At 47.6% G+C, this 20,331-nt stretch overlaps 1 protein-coding gene across 7 annotated transcripts in view; it reads left to right on the forward strand.

The window, feature by feature from the left end:
* The first annotated feature begins 10,182 nt into the window (after positions 1-10,182).
* PACC1 (proton activated chloride channel 1) overlaps positions 10,183-20,331 on the forward strand; it is a 43,827-nt gene continuing 33,678 nt past the window's right edge. For 2 of the 7 annotated variants that reach the window (XM_050780821.1, XM_050780850.1), the window contains exons 1-2: positions 10,183-10,381; positions 14,598-14,694. In XM_050780821.1, coding sequence (XP_050636778.1) covers positions 10,346-10,381; positions 14,598-14,694 — 133 coding nt within the window. In that variant the 5' untranslated portion in view covers positions 10,183-10,345. Of the gene's footprint in view, positions 10,382-10,639; positions 11,223-13,840; positions 13,959-14,597; positions 14,695-20,331 lie in introns of those variants that run through there. The other 5 variants (XM_050780801.1, XM_050780812.1, XM_050780791.1 and 2 more) reach the window with 5 other exon arrangements.

The raw sequence follows: 20,331 nt of genomic DNA on the forward strand, positions 1-20,331 counted from the left end.
AGCCACTTAAAGGAAGACTGGTTTGTCAAGACTGGGGATTCCTAAGGCTGGAGATGTACTCTTAGAGAGTATTAAAAGCATGTTTATAATTGTTACCCCATTCAGAAGGATCTGAGTCTGCTCCTCATAGAGCCTCATCTAAAGGCTTGGCCATATGCCCAAATCCGGGTACCCGTAAATGGCAGAATCCTGCCATCCCTAGGAAAGCCCATAATTGTTTTCTAGTTTGGTGTTCTGGAACACCAAAAATAGCTTCTTTTTGTACCAGGGCTATTGCCCTGGTGCCAGGAGTTAAGACGTATCCCTAATACTTAACTTTTGGAGTTGAAATCTGGGCCTTGGCTGGGTATAATAGCTCACACCTGTAATCTCAACATTCTGGGAGGCTGAGGTGGGAGGATCACTTGATTGAGCTCAGGAGTTCAAGACCAGCTTGGGCAACATGGCAAAAGTGTCTCTAAAAAAATTAAAAAAAAAAAAATTATCTGGGTGTAGTGTGTGCACCTGTGGTCCCAGCTACTCGGGAGGCTGAGGTGGGAGGACTGCTTGACCCCAGGAGATGGAGGTTGCAGTGAGCTGAGGTCACACCACTGCACTCCAGCCTGGGTGACAGAGCCAAACCCTGTCTCAAAAAAAATAAAAAGAAAAGAAATCTGGGCCTTGTACAGCAAGAGTCTATATACCCATTAGTTCTCAGAAAATTTAACAATGTAATGGTGTTATTGTCTGAGTCCCTTTTGGTTGGGCTAGCAATAAGCAGATCATTAAGTACTGAATAATGGTGCCCTTATCCAATCACAACATTTTAAATTCTTTTAGCCAGCACATTTCCAAATAAATGAGAGGTATCTCCAAACCCCTAGGGAAGAACTGTCCAAGTTAATTGAGAAACTAAATGACTATGTGGGTCAGTCCATTCAAAAGCAAAGATGAATTGCAAGTCAGGGTGCACCAAAATACAGAAAAAGGCTTCCTTAAGATCTAAGATTGTAAACCAATTAGCATCCCCAGGGACCTGGGCTAACAGCCTATAAAGATTGCATACTATAGGATGTATGAGAACAACAACCACATTGACAACAAGGAGGTCTTGAACAAATCTATAGTCTCCACTTGTCTTTTTAACTGACAAGATTGGATTATTACAGGGAGACTCAGAGTCTCAGCAAACCAAATTGCAGAAACATATTTATTAGTGGCTGGATTCCTCTTTATGCCTCTGTTCGCAGAGGGTATTGTCTTTTCCAGGGAATATGAGACACCAGGTTTAAGTTAAATACAAACTGGAGGGGTATTTAATGCCCTCCCCAGAAGTTAAATGTCCCAAACCATAGGATCTATTTGGGAGGTTACTACAACATGCAAGCTAGCTGAATCTCTATTAATTTTTCTCCATTGTTGTGGAGAGAAGTAAAAGCAATTCCTCATCCACCTTGTAATTTCTGAAAGAGACTACAGTTTGAAGCTGAGTTAATAAATTTCTTCCCAACAGAGAGGCAGGGCATTCAGGCATTAAAAGAAAAGCATATGAAGTTGTGAGCCGAGATTGTGCCACTGCACTTCAGCCTGGTGACAGAGTGAGACTCCATCTCAAAAAAAAAAAAAAAAAAAGACAAGAAACGCATATGAAAAAACAGTCCCTGAAGAGCAGCTTAGAGGATGCTAAAACAGCACCTATGAGCTTGTCCATTTATCCCTGTGACCATATAGTCTCGGGATGATAAAACCTCTTCATACTGCATCAAAACAGAGCAAGCAGCCCCTGTATAGAGAAGGAAATTAATATTGTTACCTGCCACTTCAAGGGTTACCCCAGGATCCTCCAGATATATGGTTTTGTTGCCCAATGAGAGCTGTAGTGGAGGGTCTTGAGCCCTGTCAGTCTTGGTCTTCAGCACCTAAACCAAGGATGTCTGAGCAAACCCAAGAGTGAGTGGTGCGCATTCGCTCTTCCCAATGGCCAGTTTTCTTACAGCAAGCACATTAATTTATATTCAAGTTGTGGTGATCTGGAAGCCCAGATTGGGGCTTTCTGCCTTCTAGCTTCCCTTGCCAAGGCTGAGAAGTGTAAGGGCAATCCCCATGTGGGTGGCAAACTGAAGGCCACAGCTAAGAGCTGTCCCTTTTGAGAAAATGTCTTAAGTTTTCCTCCTTTCTCTGTGTTGTCCTTGTTATTAAAAACCATAAATGCCATGTCCCAAAACTGGTTCATAGTAGTCTGGGTACGCAAGGTTGCTTTTTGCAGTTTCCAGTGGATATCAAGAGCAGACTGAATTATAAAATGTACCCCCAATCAGGTTTGCCCTTTTGAAGTGGGATGAGTATATTTCCTAATTACCTCAATTGTCCCTGAAACAAAGCCAGATTCTCATCTTTACCTTGGGTAACTTCCTTCACGTTATCATAATTAACAGGTATTTTTCATACATGTGTTTATCCCTTCTAATAAACAAGTGATCATGTGATCTCTCCTCTCTGTCTTCACTATTCCTTTGATCATTCCATCCTGGATTTTGATCAGAAACTGCAATACCCCAGGCCCTGTAGATAGTATGATTAGAATTGTGGGATAGCATTTCATTTGTGTGTGTCCTAGCTATTCCCAAAATCCATTGCTTTTCTTCCACTGTACAGCAGGTGAATTACAAAATATGCAAATCCTGCCAGGCTAAATTATGTCAGAGTTAGTTTCTCAAATTCATCTATAAATTTTCCTGGGTCTTCAGAGAAACAACCAAATTTTTCTTTGCATAATGCCAAATCAGACATAGAAAAAGGGACCCATACCCTTATAGTGCCCTATTCCCATTTGCCACTTTTCTAAGCAAAGATTTTCCTTTGAAAGTTGCTAAGAGGCTCCACTATGGGTAGTACTGGTGGGGCTGGGTTCCTCAGGGAGTAACGGGTACAGAATAGGACTGAGCCTCTCAGAAGGAGGTAGATGTAAAATAGGGCTAGAGGGTAAGGAGGAGGAGATGAAGAGGTCTCAATAGAACTACTAGAAGGGCTAGAAGGGACAGGGGCAGATACACCTGAAGCATTGAAACTGACTGAGGCTTGCATTGAAAGATCATCTAGAATATCTAATTATTTTTCCTCTTTTGTTTTCATTAAACATGCACATGCTTGTTGTAAAGTTTTAGCCTGACTAAGCAACAAAAATGTTTGAACGTATGGTATTTCACCCCATTTTCCCCCCTGCTTGCAAAACAAATCAAGTTGAAGTATACTATTAAAGGCTGTAGTTCCATTAGGTGGCCATTTTTCTTGACTTTCCAAATAACATTATTATTATTTGGAATAATAACATTATTATTTGGCCCTATTAGGGCCAAACAATATTACATAAAAATAAAAATTTCTTTTTCTTAAGCCCACCTAATTTAAAATGGTCCCAGTGCTCTAATATGTTACCCTAGTGGCGAACTTTTTAGGATTCAGGCTGTGTTACCCACGAGGGGAGCAGGTAAAGGCGAAAGTAGAGATCATCATGAATGAGATTGTACTGCCACTGGCCGAGCTCCGCTAAAAAGGATGAAAGAGCTTTCAGAGCCAAATGAGCAAGGGAAAATGATCCTGTGGTCACTTTTTTTTTTTTTTTTTTTAATGAAAATAGAGACAAGGTCTTGCTGTGTAGCCCAGGCTGCTCTTGAACTCCTGAGCTCAAATGATCCTCCTGCTTTGGCCTCCTAAAGTGCTAGGATTACAGGTGTGAGTCACTACACCCAGCCCCTGTGGTCACTTTAATTCAGCTATTCATATTACCCAAATAATGAGTTGAGCCATTTGCACTAGAGAGACCACAATAGGGGACTTGACAAAAGAAATGTCTCACTAAGCAAGGGAAATGACACAGACCCAGAAAGGAATGTCCAGGCTCAGGACAGTGATGGCAAACAGGAGGAGACTTACATGGTCTTGCTGTCTGTAACCAAGAAGTAAAAGTCATTTGATTAATGAGCAGATGAAGAGGAACTGCTAAAACCGAATCTCCAATTCCCTATCCTAGAGCTGTTTGTCTACAGGGGACTGGCATAACTGCTGCCTGGCTCAATCATATTACCCTGGAATTTTTCATTTAAAATGTGTAAGTACTGGCTGGGTGCAGTGGCTCACGCCTGTAATCCCAGCACTTGAGGAGGCCGAGGTGGGTGGATCACTTGAGGTCAGGAGTTCAAGACCAGCCTGACCAACATGCCAAAACCCTGTCTCTACTAAAAATAAAAAAATTAACCAGGCATGGTGGCACACACCTGTAGTCTCAGCTACTCGGGAGGCTGAGGCATGAGAATCGCTTGAACCTGGGGGACGGAGGTTGCAGTAAGCTGAGATCACACCACTGCACTCTAGTCCGGGCGACAGAGCAAGACTTTGTCTCAAAAAAAAAAAAAAAAAAAATTGGAAGTACCAAGTTTCAATTAATCTTTCGAGATAAGGGGAGGCGATAAATAATCCATGTAAATGGGCTACATATAGGGAAAGTAAATCTTGCAGAACCGTTCATCCCCAACGTATCTTAACAGTATGCGGGAGCAGACAGGCGAAGAGCCGATAATCCGAAGGCAAATGAGGAAAGTGAAAGTAAAAAAAAATCACGACTGGTCAAGTGAGGCCTCTGAAAAGCAGCAGTAAAACACAGCAGTAAAGCATAGACAGCAAGCAGGAAACTGGCAGGTAGCAGCCTTTAATGAGCAGCCACGTGTTTGCAAGGAGGGCTAATCTAAAGGGAGTAATGGTTAATATCCCGTCACGCTGAATCCATATCCAGCTATGAGGATGTGGAGGGCCTCCAACCCTTCCTAGTTGGACCTCTAACTCAGTTTTAGACAGATGCCCCTGTCCTTTACCAGTATAAAAACATATTCCGGCCGGGCGTGGTGGCTCACACCTGTAATCCCAGCACTTTGGGAGGCCGAGACGGGCGGATCATGAGGTCAGGAGATCGAGACCATCTTGGCTAACACAGTGAAACCCCGTCTCTGATTGTCATTTTCTACTTGAACCGAGACATATTTTTCCAAAGCACTTGGAATCAGTCACCGGCAAGAAAAATGGAAAGTATTCTTTTTCAAAATATTTTATTTTATTTTAAGTTCCGGGATACATGTGCAGAATGTTCAGGTTTGTTACATAGGTAAACGTGTGCCATGGTGGTTTGCTGCATCAACCCATCACCTAGGTATTAAGCCCCGCATGCATTAGCTATTTATCCTGATGCTCTCCCTCGCAAAATAGAAACTATTCTGAACAGAACAGAATGGCTGAATACAGGGAGCCAGTTACACAGGTGATGAAAGAAGTTAAGACAATAACCCTGAGGCAACCCAGAGAGTATCAACAGCAGTAGTCACCATTCCAGCCAATGGAAGGGTAACAGTGGCGTTTATTTATTTTTATTTATCTTTCTTGAGATGGAGTTTTGCTCTTATTGCCCAGGCTGGAGTGCAGTGGCACGATCTCGGCTCACTGCAACCTCCACCTCCCGGGTTCAAATGATTCTCCTGCCTCAGCCTCCCAAGTAGCTGGGATTACAGGCATGCGCCACCACGCCCAGCTAATCTTTGCATTTTTAGCAGAGACAGGGTTTCTCCATGTTGGTCAGGCTGGCTTCAAACTCCCGACCTCAGGTGATCCGCCCACCTCAGCCTCCCAAAGTGCTGGGATTACAGGCATGAGCTACCACGCTGGGCAACAGTGGTGTTTATTAGAGTCTGCGGGCCTGGGTTAACCTGGCTGAAGCTAGGACCACAAAAAGCCTTTGTATCAGAGGCTGGAGCCATGGAAGGGAAACTGCAAGAGGCAGAGAACAGGGAAAGAAAAGCCCCAGCTTCTCCCTTGCCCTGACTCCTGAAAGTGCCTCCTGCTAAGGTATAGATGTAAATGATTGCCAGCCATTATTCTAGAGGTCACAAGACATTGCAACTTCCCCAATTACTCCTGCAGATAACATCACTATTGTAGAACCTCAGTTTGGCTTTTTGAAATGTCTTTTCCGGGGCCGGGCGCGGTGGCTCAAGCCTGTAATCCCAGCACTTTGGGAGGCCGAGATGGGCGGATCACGAGGTCAGGAGATCGAGACCATCCTGGCTAACACGGTGAAACCCCGTCTCTACTAAAAAAATACAAAAAACTAGCCGGGCGAGGTGGCGAGCGCCTGTAGTCCCAGCTACTCGGGAGGCTGAGGCAGGAGAATGGCGTGAACCCGGGAGGCGGAGCTTGCAGTGAGCTGAGATCCGGCCACTGCACTCCAGCCTGGGCAATAGAGCGAGACTCCGTCTCAAAAAAAAAAAAAAAAAAAAAAAAAGAAATGTCTTTTCAGGTTTTTTGCATGTCTGACACTGATGGCTCTACCTGGACCCACCAGTCACTCCTGTGGCCCCACCCAGCAGTGAGTAAGCTCACTGGAAGACCATTTCCCACACCCCTATGATTGCAACCCCAGCCAATCAGTAGCAAGCACCCATGGCCTAGCCACCCGTACCCCATCCCACAAACTACCTTTGAAAACCCCTGGCCCCCAAATGCTCGAGGAGATTGATTTGTGTAATAACTCTGTCTCCCTGTGGCCTCAGTCAAACTCTTTCTTTACTGCAATGCCATGGTCTCAGTGAATTGATATTGTCTATACAGCAGGCAGGAAGAACCCATCAGGTGGTTACACTACATGACCCCAGTTGTCCTCTCCACTGACACTGCCTTCTGCTTGTGCTTCAGCCTAGAGCCTGTGTGTCGTACCTGTGCCTTCTGCCTGTACCCACACAGACTATCATGTGCTGGTCCCTTCTTGTCATTCAGGCCTCAACTCAAAAGTAACTGCCATCAGGAGGCCTCTCTTGACATCCCCCAGATATATTAGCATCCTACCACCCTGGCCCATGCCTTCTATCTTTTTATAAGGACGAGTCATATTGGATTGAGAGATCACCTTACTCCAATATGACCTCCTCCTAATTACATCTGCAATGACCCTATTTCCATCTAAGGTCACATTCTGAGATACTGAGGTCTAGGTCTTCAACATATTTTGGGGGGACACAAGTCAATTATAACAGGAATCTTTAGGGTATAGATGATAATTCAAGCCATGAGGCTAGAGGTGACCACTTCACTAGCCCCTACGGAGTTCACAGAAAGGAGATGGAAAACTAGCTTTGGGGCTGGGCATGGTGGCTCTCGCCTATAACTCCCCCAGCACTTTGGGAGGCTGAGGCAGACAGATCACTTGAAGTCAGGAGTCCGAGACCAGCCTGGCCAACATGATGAAACCCTGTCTGTACTAAAAATACAAAAATTAGCCAGGTGTGGTGGCAGGTACCTGTAATCCCAGCTATTTGGAAGGCTGAGGCAGGAGAATCACTTGAGCCCAGGAGGCAGAGGTTGCAGTGAGCCAAGATCGCCGCACTGCACTCCACCCTGGGTGATAGAGCGAGACTCCATCTAAAAAAAATCAAAACAACAACAATAACAAACTTAGCTTTGGGAAAGGCCACCCTATAGAGTTGAGGTGAGGAGAAGCCAGCAGAGAGGCTGAGAAGGAGCAGTAACTGTAACTGTAATAGGCCTGTTGCCTGATGTGTGCAGCAAGTCAATATGCCAAGACAGGGGGTTGCAGTAGAAAAAGAGGCTTACTAATAGGGCCTCCAATCAAGGAGATGGAGGGAAACCTCAAATCCTCTCTCAAGGAGTTTGGGGCTTTTCTAAGTGTTTTTAAGGAGTAGGCTGAAGTATGGAGACTGCTGATTGGTCAAAGAGAGCAGGACGAAATCATGGGACAGAGAAAGAAGCAGCTGTATTCTCATGCTGATTCCATTCCTCTGTTGGTGTCTTCAAACTGGTTGGTGTCAGCTGTTTCACTGGAATTTGTGATCTGAAAAACATCTTAAGCAATATATTTTTTTTTTTTTTTGAGACAGAATTTTGCTCTCGTCACCCAGGCTGGAGTGCAATGGCATGATCTTGGCTCACTGCAACCTCCGCCTCCCAGGTTCAAGCGATTCTCCTGCCTCAGCCTCCTGAGTAGGGAGGCTAGGGAGGCTGGGATTATAGGTGCCCGCCACCATGCCTGGCTAATTTTTGTATTTTTCGTAGAGATGAAGTTTCACCATGTTGGCCAGGTTGGTCTTGAACTCCTGACCTCAGGCAATCTGCTCGCCTCGGCCTCCCAAAGTGTTGGGATTACAGGCATAAGCCACTGCGTCCAGCCTTAAACAATTCTTAAACAAAAGCCTTATGATTCTAATGTCAGAAATCCTACCTATAGGAGCAGTGGAGATGCAAATGGTCAGTATCTAGTGCCACATGACTTTTGGTTACAAGGAAGTGGGTCAAAATACAGCCTGATTAATGCTTAATTATAACTCTATTTCTCTGCAGAATTCATGTTAACCCTGTGAGGAGGGCTTCAAAGTGAGGTAGGAGCAGGCTGGGAGTGTGTGGTGTCCTGGAAGCCAGGGAGGAACATGTATCAAGGAGGAGGGAGGATTAACCAAGTCCACTGTGGCTGATAAATCAAGAAAGAGGAGAATGGGAAAATGGCCATCTGATGTGACAACACTGAGGTCACTTGTGACCTTGACAAGCACTGTTCCAGTAGAGTGGAGGGGAGTAAAGCCTGACTGGTGTGTGCTCATGAAGGAATGGGAGAGAGGACCTGGGGGAAGCAATGACAGAACACTATTTACATTTTTATGGTCTGTCTCTTCACACTTGCGTGAAAGAGCCACAAAAGCTAGGACCCAAGGGTATCTTATCCATTTCTGTATCCCAGTGCCCAGCACATTGTATTTGTTAAGCCATATTTTATAGTTTATTAACCAGTATCTCCTTCAAATGTGGGAGCCCATAATCTTCCAGTTTGGTCACACCAACAAAGACTAGAGAGGAATGATAGGGTTGGAATAGAATTCTCTGGTTCCTTCCAGCTCTAATATTCTATGATTGTGTGAACTTGTTCTATCAAGTACCATTGTAATTAATAGAGTAAGGAATTTAATTAGTGGTCTGCTGTTGTTAATTTGTTTGGTAAGCAACTGTTAAATGAAATGACTGGAATCAGTGTTCCATTCATAAATTCAACAAACATTTGTCGAGTGCCTACAATGTGTTAGGCACTATATATATTGTCCCATATAACAGATGTAAGAGCAGAAGGCCTGGGATGGGGTGAGTGGTCAGGAGAGGTGATGGGGACCTCCCACTGCTAATTCTGCAGGAGGTCCAGGGTTCTTTGATGTGGCTGGTGCTAGTCTGCTTATCACTGAGGAGAGAAGAGGCTCCCAGTGGCCTGAGTGGAGGGGTTACCAAGCTGCAGCTGCAAGGGACACAGAGCAGCATTCACCAAGGCACAACAAGCAGCCTCTATCTGCTTCACGACTGAGGAGCTGAGGGCCCCCACACAACAGCTGTTTCAGGCAGTGGGAGGAGAGGAAGATGTGGTCTTCAGGTCCACCCTGCCACAGGACCAACACCAGATTTTACGCCACATCTAGGGCTTGAGGCTTCTTCTGTGGCTGAACAGCGTGTTTGGGCTTTCTCTGCACGATCCTTTCTTTCTGCTTTCATAGGCCTTGTCAGGCAGGGCAGGGTTTAGCAGTTGCATTCTAAGGCGAGGAGGGGAGCATTGCATGACCTAAGAGGGGCAGAGCCAGGACAAGAACCTAGGGGTACTCCTGGCCCTGGAATAACGGAGAGAACATGGGCTCCGCAGTCTACCCCTGGATGAAATGCTCTTCATTTGATTACCGCTCCACCAGCATCCTTTCTGAAACAAAGTACCTCAGTTTCCTCATTTGTAAAATAGGGAGAAAAATGTCCTCCTTACAGGGTTCCTTGCAGAATCAAGGGCATAATGTGAGTGAGAGCGCTTTGTAACTAACATACAAAGTGCTCTCCAGACATTTGTTACGGTTTTAAACCGCCAGGAAAAGCTTCCTCTTGCAGTTACAGATTAGGGGCTCCTACTCATCTGACTTTGTTCCACTTTCCACTCCTCTTCTCCGTCCCTCCCCTTCCAACAAAGAGAGGAAGTGAGAGACGCAGAGGCACGCGTCTAAGGACCAGTTTAGCTGGCCCAGGGTCACATGCAAGATTTGCCGCCCCACGGGGTGAGAGCCGGTGTGAGGGGCGCCCCCGTCCAGAACTACATTACCCATCAACCCTTTCGCGGCTCCCGGGCGGCAGCGACCAGGCGCATGCGCCGAGTACCGCCACGCCTGGTCTCCGGGACACCCCTCCGGACCGGATTCGCCTAGCTGTGCCGGTAGGTCCAGGTGCAGCTGCCGCAGTGCTGCCTCCCGGCGCCGCGGGCTGTGGCGGTCTCAGGTGTGCCGAAGCTCTGGTCTGTGCCATGATCCGGCAGGAACGCTCCACATCCTACCAGGAGGTACGAGGTTGTGAGAGACGGAAGGGAAGTTTGAGGCGGAGGAGCAGGGTCCCGGGGGTCTGGGCGGATGCGGGCCGGGGTTGTCGGGGCTGCGCGGCAGAGGGCTCTTCCGAGGGACGGGCGGGTGCGTCGAGGGAGGGCTCCGGGGGTGCAGAGGAGCGGCCCAGGGGCAGGAAGGAAGCGGGGCGGCGGAGCGGGCGCCCAGCCTCCTCCATATGCTGCGGGTCTCATGGCCGAAGTCTAGAGTAGGGTCCCCGGCGCCGCGACCCGTAACCAGCAGGTGAATGATTGAAGCTACCTGAGGCCCAGCCTTCCGCGCTCCGGGGCGGAGCGGCAGCCCGGTGGCCCCGAGAAACCTGGCGTTCTTTGCAACAAGTGGAGCGCCCGCGCCCTCCTCCCAGCGAGAGCTGATGCGCGGTCGGCATCGTCGGCATCCTCCCCCTCCAAACCTAAGGCCTCGCGGTCCCCGCGGCTGGTGACAGGATTGATTACCTGTTTTTTGGTGACCGCCTAACTTTGAAAAAGTGCCTTCATGGACTTCGCTGGTTCTCGCTCTTCTTCGTCTCTCCCTCCAGCCTCACCTCCTCCCACGACTTTATCACTTTCCAGTTCTTTGTCTCTACCCTGTCCTGCGCTGCAGGCTGTGCGTCCAGCGCTTCCTCCAGGCAAGCCCTGCCTCCTGACTTCTCCAGCTATGTTAGCGAAACTGCCCTCCTCCTCCTCCTCCTCCACTTCTCGGGCCCCAAACCTTGGTCATCTTTGGGACCCATCCTCTTCTGTGCCCCTCCACCGTGCCCCCTCAGTGGCCAAGGTCAGGCAGTTCCAGATCGGTCCTCCTCCAGTTTGTGTCCTTGTGTTTGCTGTAACCTCTGAGTGTGATACTGTGTTACCATCGCTCCCTTCAGTCTCTTATACTCTCCAGATTTACCTTGAGGCCCTGCCTTGACCTCGGAGCATTCCTTTTTTCTCAGACCTGACGCTGCCCTTCGTCTGCCCAGAAGAGTCCAGACTTCTCAGCAAGCTCCCAAAGCTCTGTACAGCACAGCAGCCATGTCTACCATTACCTTTGCCACCTCCTTACCCACCTAGGGTCTGGCCACAGTGGAAACTCAGTTTTAAAATGTGCTTCTGCCTCTGTGCATGCACTCACTCCATTTCTTCGTCAACCCTTCGCCAAGCTCCATTTGGTAAAATGCCCCCAGAAGTCAAGGGCTACCGCAAGTTCCATGTGCTTCATAGGGGTCCACTTTCCAGACCCGTCTGGCATTTCTGTCTGTCCTTCTCATACGAACCTGCTGCCTTCAGTCTTAGTCAATAGTTACTGCTGTACATATCTCCCTTTGTAAAAGACTGTGATTCACAGAAGGGCTGTGTGGACTATATAAAGCAGGTGACTTAGCCCTACAGTGGAGGGAGAAGCCAAATTGAAGGTAGATAAAATCTACCTAAGGCTTGCCATTTTTTAGTGTAGGATCTCGGCTGGAACCTGGCCTTGGACAAATTTCTATATTTCTCCTCCCATCCCCTTTATTCCATCTGTTTTCTTTGTCTGAAAGGAGTCTGAGGGATTTTAACCAGTGCTGTGGATTCCATGGCCCCTAGATTCTGTACCCTGAACAGCGGGGGAATCCTGGGGAAAGAGATGTGTCTGAAAGTTTTTAGGTTTAGAGGGTGTGGAGCACAGTGGATAAATTAGGGATTTCAAGTCAGAAAGCCCATGTTCGTGTCCTGGCTGTGCCTCTTGCCATTTGTGTGACTTTTATTGAGTCACATAATTTTCTGAGCCTCAGTTTCTTTGTCTGAAAGATGAAGATAATAAAAGTCCCTACCTCTCAGGGTTGTTTGGGGATTAGATAAGTTGGTGTGGAAAGTGCTTGGCTCAGTGTCTGGCAGATAGTGACCCCACAGTGAATGATAGCTCTTTTTAACAGGGTGTGGGCAGCTCCCGCGTCTAGGGTGCTTTGGGGGTCCTGGCTTAGCAGGAACATGTGCCTCACTATCCACACATAGCCGGCCTAGCAGGGCTTATAAAATGTTTATTAAAATATAGTCACTTATCCCGCTTGCAGGGCCAAGGCCCAGGGTAGACACAGTTTCTCTTTGGAGGCATTTTCAAGGTGGAAGGCACTGGAAGGGTGCCCTCCCCTTGCCTTCCTCAGAGGCCTGTTCTGTGGTGCCTGTCTCTCCCTTCTTCAGAGAAAGGGGCCACCCAGAGAATGGCCGGCATCTTTCTTGCCTGAACCGTTCTGTGAGTGTACCTAGCTCTGAGTAGGTTTATTTGCTGAGAGGGGATTTTTCCCTGGGGAGGGTGGGATATACTGAGAATTTGGCCAGGGGCAGACAAGGATGCAGGCTCATTATGGCTGCGGGTAGTCAAGAAGGGAACTCAGTGGGAGTGTGTTAGCACCTGGGTCAGGGTCGACCTGGGTGAGGCTTGGATCAGGAAACTTTGAGACTTCCCAGGACTAACATCCTCCTCTCCCTTTGGCCAGTGAGACCTCTGGGACCCCTTTATCTGTGCTCCCACTGGTGGCTTATATCTCTTGGTGCCTTCACCAGCTTCCCTGCCCTTTCCCACTGGTTGCTTTTCTTTTCTTTCTTCTTTTTGAGATGGGGTTTCACTCTTGTCACCCAGGCCGGAGTGCAATGGCGTAATCTTGGCTCGCTGCAACCTCCGCCTCCTGGGTTCAAGAGATTCTCCTGCTTCAGCCTCCCAAGTAGCTGGGACTACAGGTGTGTGCTATCATGCCCAGCTAATTTATATATTTTTAGTAGAGATGGGGTTTCACCATGTTGACCAGGCTGGTCTCGAACTCCTGACCTAGGTGATCCGCCCACTTCGGCCTCCCAAAGTGCTGGAATTACAGGAATGAGCCACCGTGTCAGGCCCTGCACCTGGCCTTTTCTTTTGTGCTTGGAGTGCTTTAAATTGGAGATTTTGCCTGATTCTAAGGGGCAGGAATGGAGTCGTGGAGAGGGAGATAGAAGAATAGATGCATAAGAGCTGTTTTTCACTTGTCTCTTGGAGGTGAGTTTTTAATGAAAATGTCTTGAAACCTTAAACACTAATGCCGTGAACCTGAGAAAATGCTTGGGAAAACTGTCCCCTCTTCCTCCCAATTCAGGGATGGCTTCTCTTCTAAGCTCTGGTCTTGACCTCTCTTGCCCTCCTCCTTAATCCTACAGAGACTTGTTGATTATCATGGTATCCTTTCCGTCCTTCTACCCTTCTCAGTGGCATAATTGTCCCCATTTGACAGGTGAGACCATTGATGAAGTGAGGTTGAGATTGCTGGCTACCAGGCTGCTGATTGTAATTAGCACCTGTCCCTGTGATGGATTGCCTGCCTGTCCTTCCTGCTGTGTGTTGCCATTTGCAGCCCAAGTCAGTGGACTTCAGCCAGAGTGCCACAGAGAGCTCTGACACCACCTTCACTGTTCCCTCTTTTCTCTCAGCAGACTCTAAGCCGCATTTCCTCTTCCTTTGGGAAGTGGTTAAGACCGTGGGCTTTGGAACTAGACCAACTTGGATTTGACTCCTGGCTATATCTTTCCCTTTATGGCCATGAGAAATATTGTGAGTTGAATTGTGCTTCCTTAAAAAAGATATGTTGAAGTCCTGACCCCAGGTACCTCAGATTGTGACCTTGTTTGGAAATGAGGTCATTGCAGGTGTAATTAGTGAAGATGAGGTCATACAGGAGTAGGGTGGGCCCCTAATCCAACATGACTGGTGTCCTTAAAGATGATGACCATGTGAAGACACAGAGAGAGCACACCTTGTAAAGATGGCAACGGAGAGTGGAGATTGGATGCCTCTACATGCCAACAAACTCCAAGGATTGCTGGTTGTCACCAGAAGCCAGGAGAGAGGCATGGAACAGATTCCCTCACCACTCGCAGAAGGAGCCAACCCTGCCAACACCTTGATTTCAGACTTCTAGCCTCCAGAACTGTGAGAGAAGACATTTCTGCTGTTTTCAGCTGTTTGGTTTGTGGTACTTGGCTACGGTAGTCCTAGGAACATAGAGGGCAGACAGTTTCTTGAGCTTTCTGAGCTTCAGTGTCCTCATCTGTAAAATTGCTGTAACGCATTCTACATCATGTGGTTTTTGGTGACGATAAGTGAGAAGCAACTTCTGCTTTCTTATTCTAGTCTAGAAAAGCAAGGCTGACATAGCTGACCCGTCTTTGCTCTCTTTGCTTCTCCCTTTAGCTGAGTGAGGAGTTGGACCAAGTGGTTGAGAACTCAGAGCTGGCAGACGAGCGGGACAAGGAGACGGTCAAAGTCCAAGGTCCGGGTGTCTTACCAGGTGAGTGGGTTTGGTGCTTTGCTGTGCTGTTGCTGCAGCCAGATGCCCCAGTCCAGGCACCTTGCCAACTGTGGGAGAGGAGGACCCCCCTTCCCTGCACCCTGGTGTCAGGTCTTAAGTATTGCCCTAGTTTTAAAGCCATACATATTTAACCAGCCTTGGAACAGAGGATATGTCTAGGCTGGTATCCGCTCTTAACTCCAATTTGAGCCACTTCCTGAGGCCAGGTCATTGCATACAATGGCAAATGTTTTGGATCGCTGCTCTTCTGTTCCTCTTTCCCTGGAAGCTGCTAGCAGGTGAGCCTCTAATATCCAGGTCAAAGAAGGTCTAATAGGCACCCCCTTTCAAATACAAGGCCTATCCAGTAATGCTGCTCAGTTGGGTAAGCAGGGTCCCATCAGTCAGTTGGCATCTTATGGAGCCCTATGGCAATGTTTGACACCGCTGACTACTTCTTCCTCCCGGATACACGCGACTGCCTTAGCTTCTGTGATGCAACACTTCTCAGGCCACTCCTTCCAGGCTCCATTGCGGTCACTCTCCAGCTCTTGGACATGGAATGTTGGTTGCAGGCCCCTTTCTCTCAGTCTCATAGGCAGTTCCACCCAGGCCTGCTCCCCTGCTTCAGCTACTGCTTGCTCACACATGACTTCCATATTTACATCTCCAGCCCAGAGATTACCTACAAACTCCAAATTTATATATCTTGTATTTCCAACTGCCCATGTGATAGTTCTGCTTGGATCTCTCAAAGCTTCCCTCAACTCCACATGTCCAAAATTGACTTCATGATCTTCTCAGTCCCAGCTTGGTCCTCTTCCAGTATTTCCTGTTTGCAGGAATGGTACTACCACTTACGCAGCTGAACTTCAGAGCAGCTCTCCATTCCTTCCTTCCCCTTATCCCCTTTTTCTCTGGCCCTCAGTCATGCTGATCTTTTTTTATTTTAGGCCTCATTCCCTCTCACCATAGGGCCTTTTTGTTGTTTTATTTCTCTGCCTGGAATTCACTTTCCTTCATCACGTAGTTAATGCCTAATCATTCTTCAGCTTTCAGCTCACTCATTTTTTTCTACAGAGCCTTCTCTAACCTTCTGGCCAGATTACCTCCCACCCTCCAGCACTGTCTCATAGTCCACACGCCTCTCCTTTCCAGCTATTGCTGTTGGAATGGTGTGTTTGTTTGTCTGACTAATGTCTGTCTGTTCTACTACAGCAGTCCCCGACTGTTTGGCACCAGGGACCGGTCTGGGGAAGACAGTTTTTCCACAGATGGAAGTTGGGGGATGGTTTCAGGATGAAACTGTTCCTCAGATCATCAGCCATAGTTAGATTTTCATAAGGAGGGTACAACCTAGATCCCTTGTATGTGCAGTTCACAATAGGGTTTGCACTCCTATGAGAATCTAATGCTGCAGCTGATATGACAGGAGGTGGAGCTCAGGCGGTAATCCTCACTCACTGCTCACCTCCTACGGTATTGGCCCAGTTCCTAACAGGCCATAGACCCATATTGGTCTGTGGCCTGGGATTTCACTAGAATGAAACTCCCTGAGGGCAGAGACCAGTCTGTTTTGCTCACTACCCTAGCCTTGACCACACCATAAAGATTTGTTGAGTGAATGAATGAAGCCCCAGCCTGACTTCAGCTTCTTGGGTGGATCCCATCTGTTTGTGGGAGAGGGGAACAAGACAGGAACTAATGTGATTCTGCCTGCTCCTTAGAGAAGACTGCATGGAAGGGACTGGGCATGGTGGCTCATGCCTGTAATCCCAGCACTTTGGGAGGCTGAGGCAGGTGGATCACCTGAGGTCAGGAGTTCGAGACCAGCTTGGCCAACATGGTGAAACCCTGTCTCTACTAAAAAATACAAAAATTAGCCAGGTGTGGTGGCACGTGTCTGTAATCTCAGCTACTCGGGAGGCTGAGGCAGGAGAATCGCTTGAACCCAGGAGGCAGAGGTTGCAGTGAGACGAGATCATGCCACTGCACTCTAGCCTGGGTGACAAGAGTGAGACTCTGCCCAAAAAAAAAAACAACAACAAAAAACTGCCTGGAAGGAAGGAAGCTGGAAGGGCAGCTAACACTTCCTGACTGCTTCCCCTGTGCCAGGATCTGTCCTACCCCATTGCCCCATTTAATTCTCACATCAACCCTGTGAGGTGGTTATCCTCCTTTTACAGATGAGGCCCCCAACCTTAGGGAGGTTGAGTAAAGCATGGGGAGGTCATATAGCTGGTAAACACAGACTGAATCAAACTCTGCCCGACCCAGTGGTGTTTTCTTTTTTTTTGAAACGGAGTCTCACTCTGTCACCTAGGCTGGAGTGCAGTGGCACAATCTCGGCTCACTGCGACCTCTGCTTCCCAGGTTCAAGTGATTCTCCTGCCTCAGCCTCCCGAGTAGCTGGGACTGCAGGCGCGTGCCATCACACCCGGCTACTCTTTTATTTTTAGTAGAGATGGGGTTTCACCATGTTGGCCAGGCTGGTCTCGAACTCCTTATCTCAGGTGATCTGCCCATCTCGGCCTCCCAAAGTGCTGGGATTACAGGTGTGAGCCACTGCACCTAGCCTACATCAGTCAGTGGCTTATAAAAACTATTTTAAGTGGTGGTAATCCCAAAACTTTGGAAGGCCAAGATGGGAGGATCTCTTGAGGCCAGGAGTTTGAGACCAGCCTTGGCAACAAAATGAGATCCTGCCTCCACCAAACAGACAAAAACCAAAAGCACTCAAACAAAACAATATTTTAAGCATTCTTTTATTAAAGCCCAATATGTAAAAGATAGTGGCGTGGCTAACCCTGCCTCTGACATGAGGCATTTCCTCTAAAGCCCTAAGGCTCCCGGGAGAACAACTTGAAAGACCTGTATATTAGTTTTCCATTGTTTCTATAACAAATTATCACAAACTTAGTGACTTAAAGAAGCACAAATTTATTATCTTACAGTTCTGGAGGTCAGGAGTCCAAAATAGATCTCACTGGGCTAAAATTAAGCTGTCTTGGCAGGCCTGAATTCCATTCCAGGGGCTTGAGGAGAGAACCTGGTCTTTGCCTTTTCTAGCTTCTGGAGGCCTCCTGCATTCCTTGGCTTGTGGCCCCTTCCTACAGCTTCAAAACCAGCAGTGGCTGGTCGAATCTTTCTCACATCACTTCACTTTGACGCTGACTTTCCTGCCTCCTTTTCCCATGTTTAAAGGGCCTTTGTGAACACATCGGACCCACCCAGGTAACCCAGGATAATCTCCCTGCTTTAAAGTCAGCTGATTAACAACCTTAGTCCCATTTGCTGCCTTAATTCCCCTTTTCCATGCAACTTGACATATTTACAGGTTCTAAGGATTAACACTTGGACATCTTTGGGAGCCTATATTCTGCCTACCACACCATGCACTACCCTGTTGCCCCCAACCAGAAGTGCATAGATGGAGGTAGGAGGAAGAAGAGGAGGGGGGCCAGACTTGGAAAGATGAGGCTCGCCTTTGTGTTTCCTTTCATAGAGAAGTGCCCAGGTAAATCAGGAGGTGGCCCTAATGACCTTGGACCTTAGCAGCCTCTCTTTTGCCTCAGATTCCTGAGGCTGCAAAGCCGGGGGTCAATCAGAATAGGAAGCCAGGCCTCAGGCAGAGCAAATTTTGGGAATCATTTTCATGATTATTAAGTAAGTCTGTTATGTTTACCTGTGACTAGCGATCTTGGATATTACAACTGTAAATGTTTGGGAAGTTCAACTGGCAAGAGCATTCCCACTTGCTTTGGGGGAACCAGATGGGCTAGGCTCATTCCTTTCTAAATCACGGAAGATCCAGGTCTCAGGAGTCTATTTGGCTGGGTCAGTAGTGAGTTGGCTCAAATTTGATGGACTGATACAAAACTCTCAGAGCTCATTTCTTGCCTCTGAGTCTTTTTTTTTTTTTTTTTTTTGGAGACAGTCTCGCTGTGTCAACCAGGCTACAATGCAGTGGCATGATCTTGGCTCACTGCACCCACCACCTCCTGAGTTCAAGCATTCCTTATGCCTCAGCGTCTCGAGTAGCTGGATTATAGGCACTTGCAATCATTCCTGGCTAATTTTTGTATTTTTAGTAGAAATGGGGTTTTGCCATGTTGGCCAGGCTGGTCTCAAACTCCTGACCTCAAGTGATCCGCCCTCTTCAGCTTCCCAAAGTGCTGGGATTATAGGCGTGAGCCACCATGCTCAGCCCCTTTGAGTCTTATAATAATAATAATAATAATAATAATAATAATAATAATGGTAACGATAGTGGTTGCCATTTTGAGAGTGCTTTCATGTACTAGGCCTGTGTAGGGCTTTTTTTTTTTGAGATGGTACCTTGCTTTGTGGGCTGGGCTACCGTGCAGTGGTATGATCATGGCTCATTTCAGCCTCCCAAGTAGTTGGGACTGTAGGTGTGTGCCACCATACCTGGCTAATTTTTAAATTTTTTTTTAGAGACAGGGTCATTCAGTCTTGCCGAGGCTGGTCTCAAACTCCTGGGCTCAAGTGATCCTCCTACCTTGACCTCGCAAAGTGCTGAAATCACAGGTGTGAGCCACCGCTTCGAGCCTGTAGGACTTTTTATATACACTTTATCCTGTAATCTTCACGGCCACTCTGTGAGGTGAATGGTTAGTCCTAGTTTATAGATGAGGAACCCAAGGCACAGACGTTAAGGAACATGCTCAGAGCTCATAAGTGGCAGGGCTCAAATCTGCACTCAGGGCTACCTCCGAAGGTGTCTTGACTCTGGCTCAGTTGTTCCTAGATGAGAGCTTTCCTGCTCCAAATTCTCCCTTCCCTGTAGCAGATCACTTCAGGACTGCTTCACTTGTTATGCCAAGTGCTAACACCACAGAGAGGGTGAGTAAGTTCCTCCAGGAGCTCAGACACATAGAGACAGAAGGCCAGTTACCAAAGAAGAACTTGTCCCTCCTTCTGAGCCTTCCTTGACTTCCCTGATGAGGTCCCTTTCTCCCTGTGATATGCTTTCCTTTGTAACAGTTAACACAGTTGATAGGTCACATTTATTGAGTTTAATTATTCAGTTAATTGTTATCCACCCCTTGGCAGTGCCCCACAAGTTCTGTGAGGCACACAGATTTTGTCTTCTCCTCCTTTACTGTTACTCCAGTGCCTAGTGTGGAGTGTAGTGGTAGTGTGGAAGTATGACTCCGTAGAACTCAGACTTCTATGGAGTATGAGTACTGTAGGTACTCAGTACTTATTTGTCCTATGGGGGAGAGCAGTGGGTATTTAGAGCAGGACAGCATCTCATCTAGGAGCAAGTGAGCCAACTGGAATGAATGAATGAGGGCCAAAGAAATGGTAGAGTCAGATGCTTCAGAATGAATGAAGTGGCCTGGCCCTGTGGCTCACACGTGAAGGGGCTCACGCTGTGGCTCATCCTAGCACTTTGGGAGGCCAAAGCGAGCAGAACACCTGAGATCAGGAGTTCGAGACCAGCCTGGCCAATGTGACGAAACTACGTCTCTACTAAAAATACCAAAAAACTAGCCGGGCATGGTGGCGGGTGCCTGTAATCCCAGCTACTCGGGGGGCTGAGGCAGAAGAATTGCTTGAAGCCGGGAAGTCAGAGGTTGCAGTGAGCCGAGATTGTGCCATTGCACTCCA

The sequence above is a fragment of the Macaca thibetana genome, chromosome 1, assembly GCF_024542745.1.
Source record: "Macaca thibetana thibetana isolate TM-01 chromosome 1, ASM2454274v1, whole genome shotgun sequence".
Lineage (NCBI taxonomy): Eukaryota > Metazoa > Chordata > Mammalia > Primates > Cercopithecidae > Macaca > Macaca thibetana.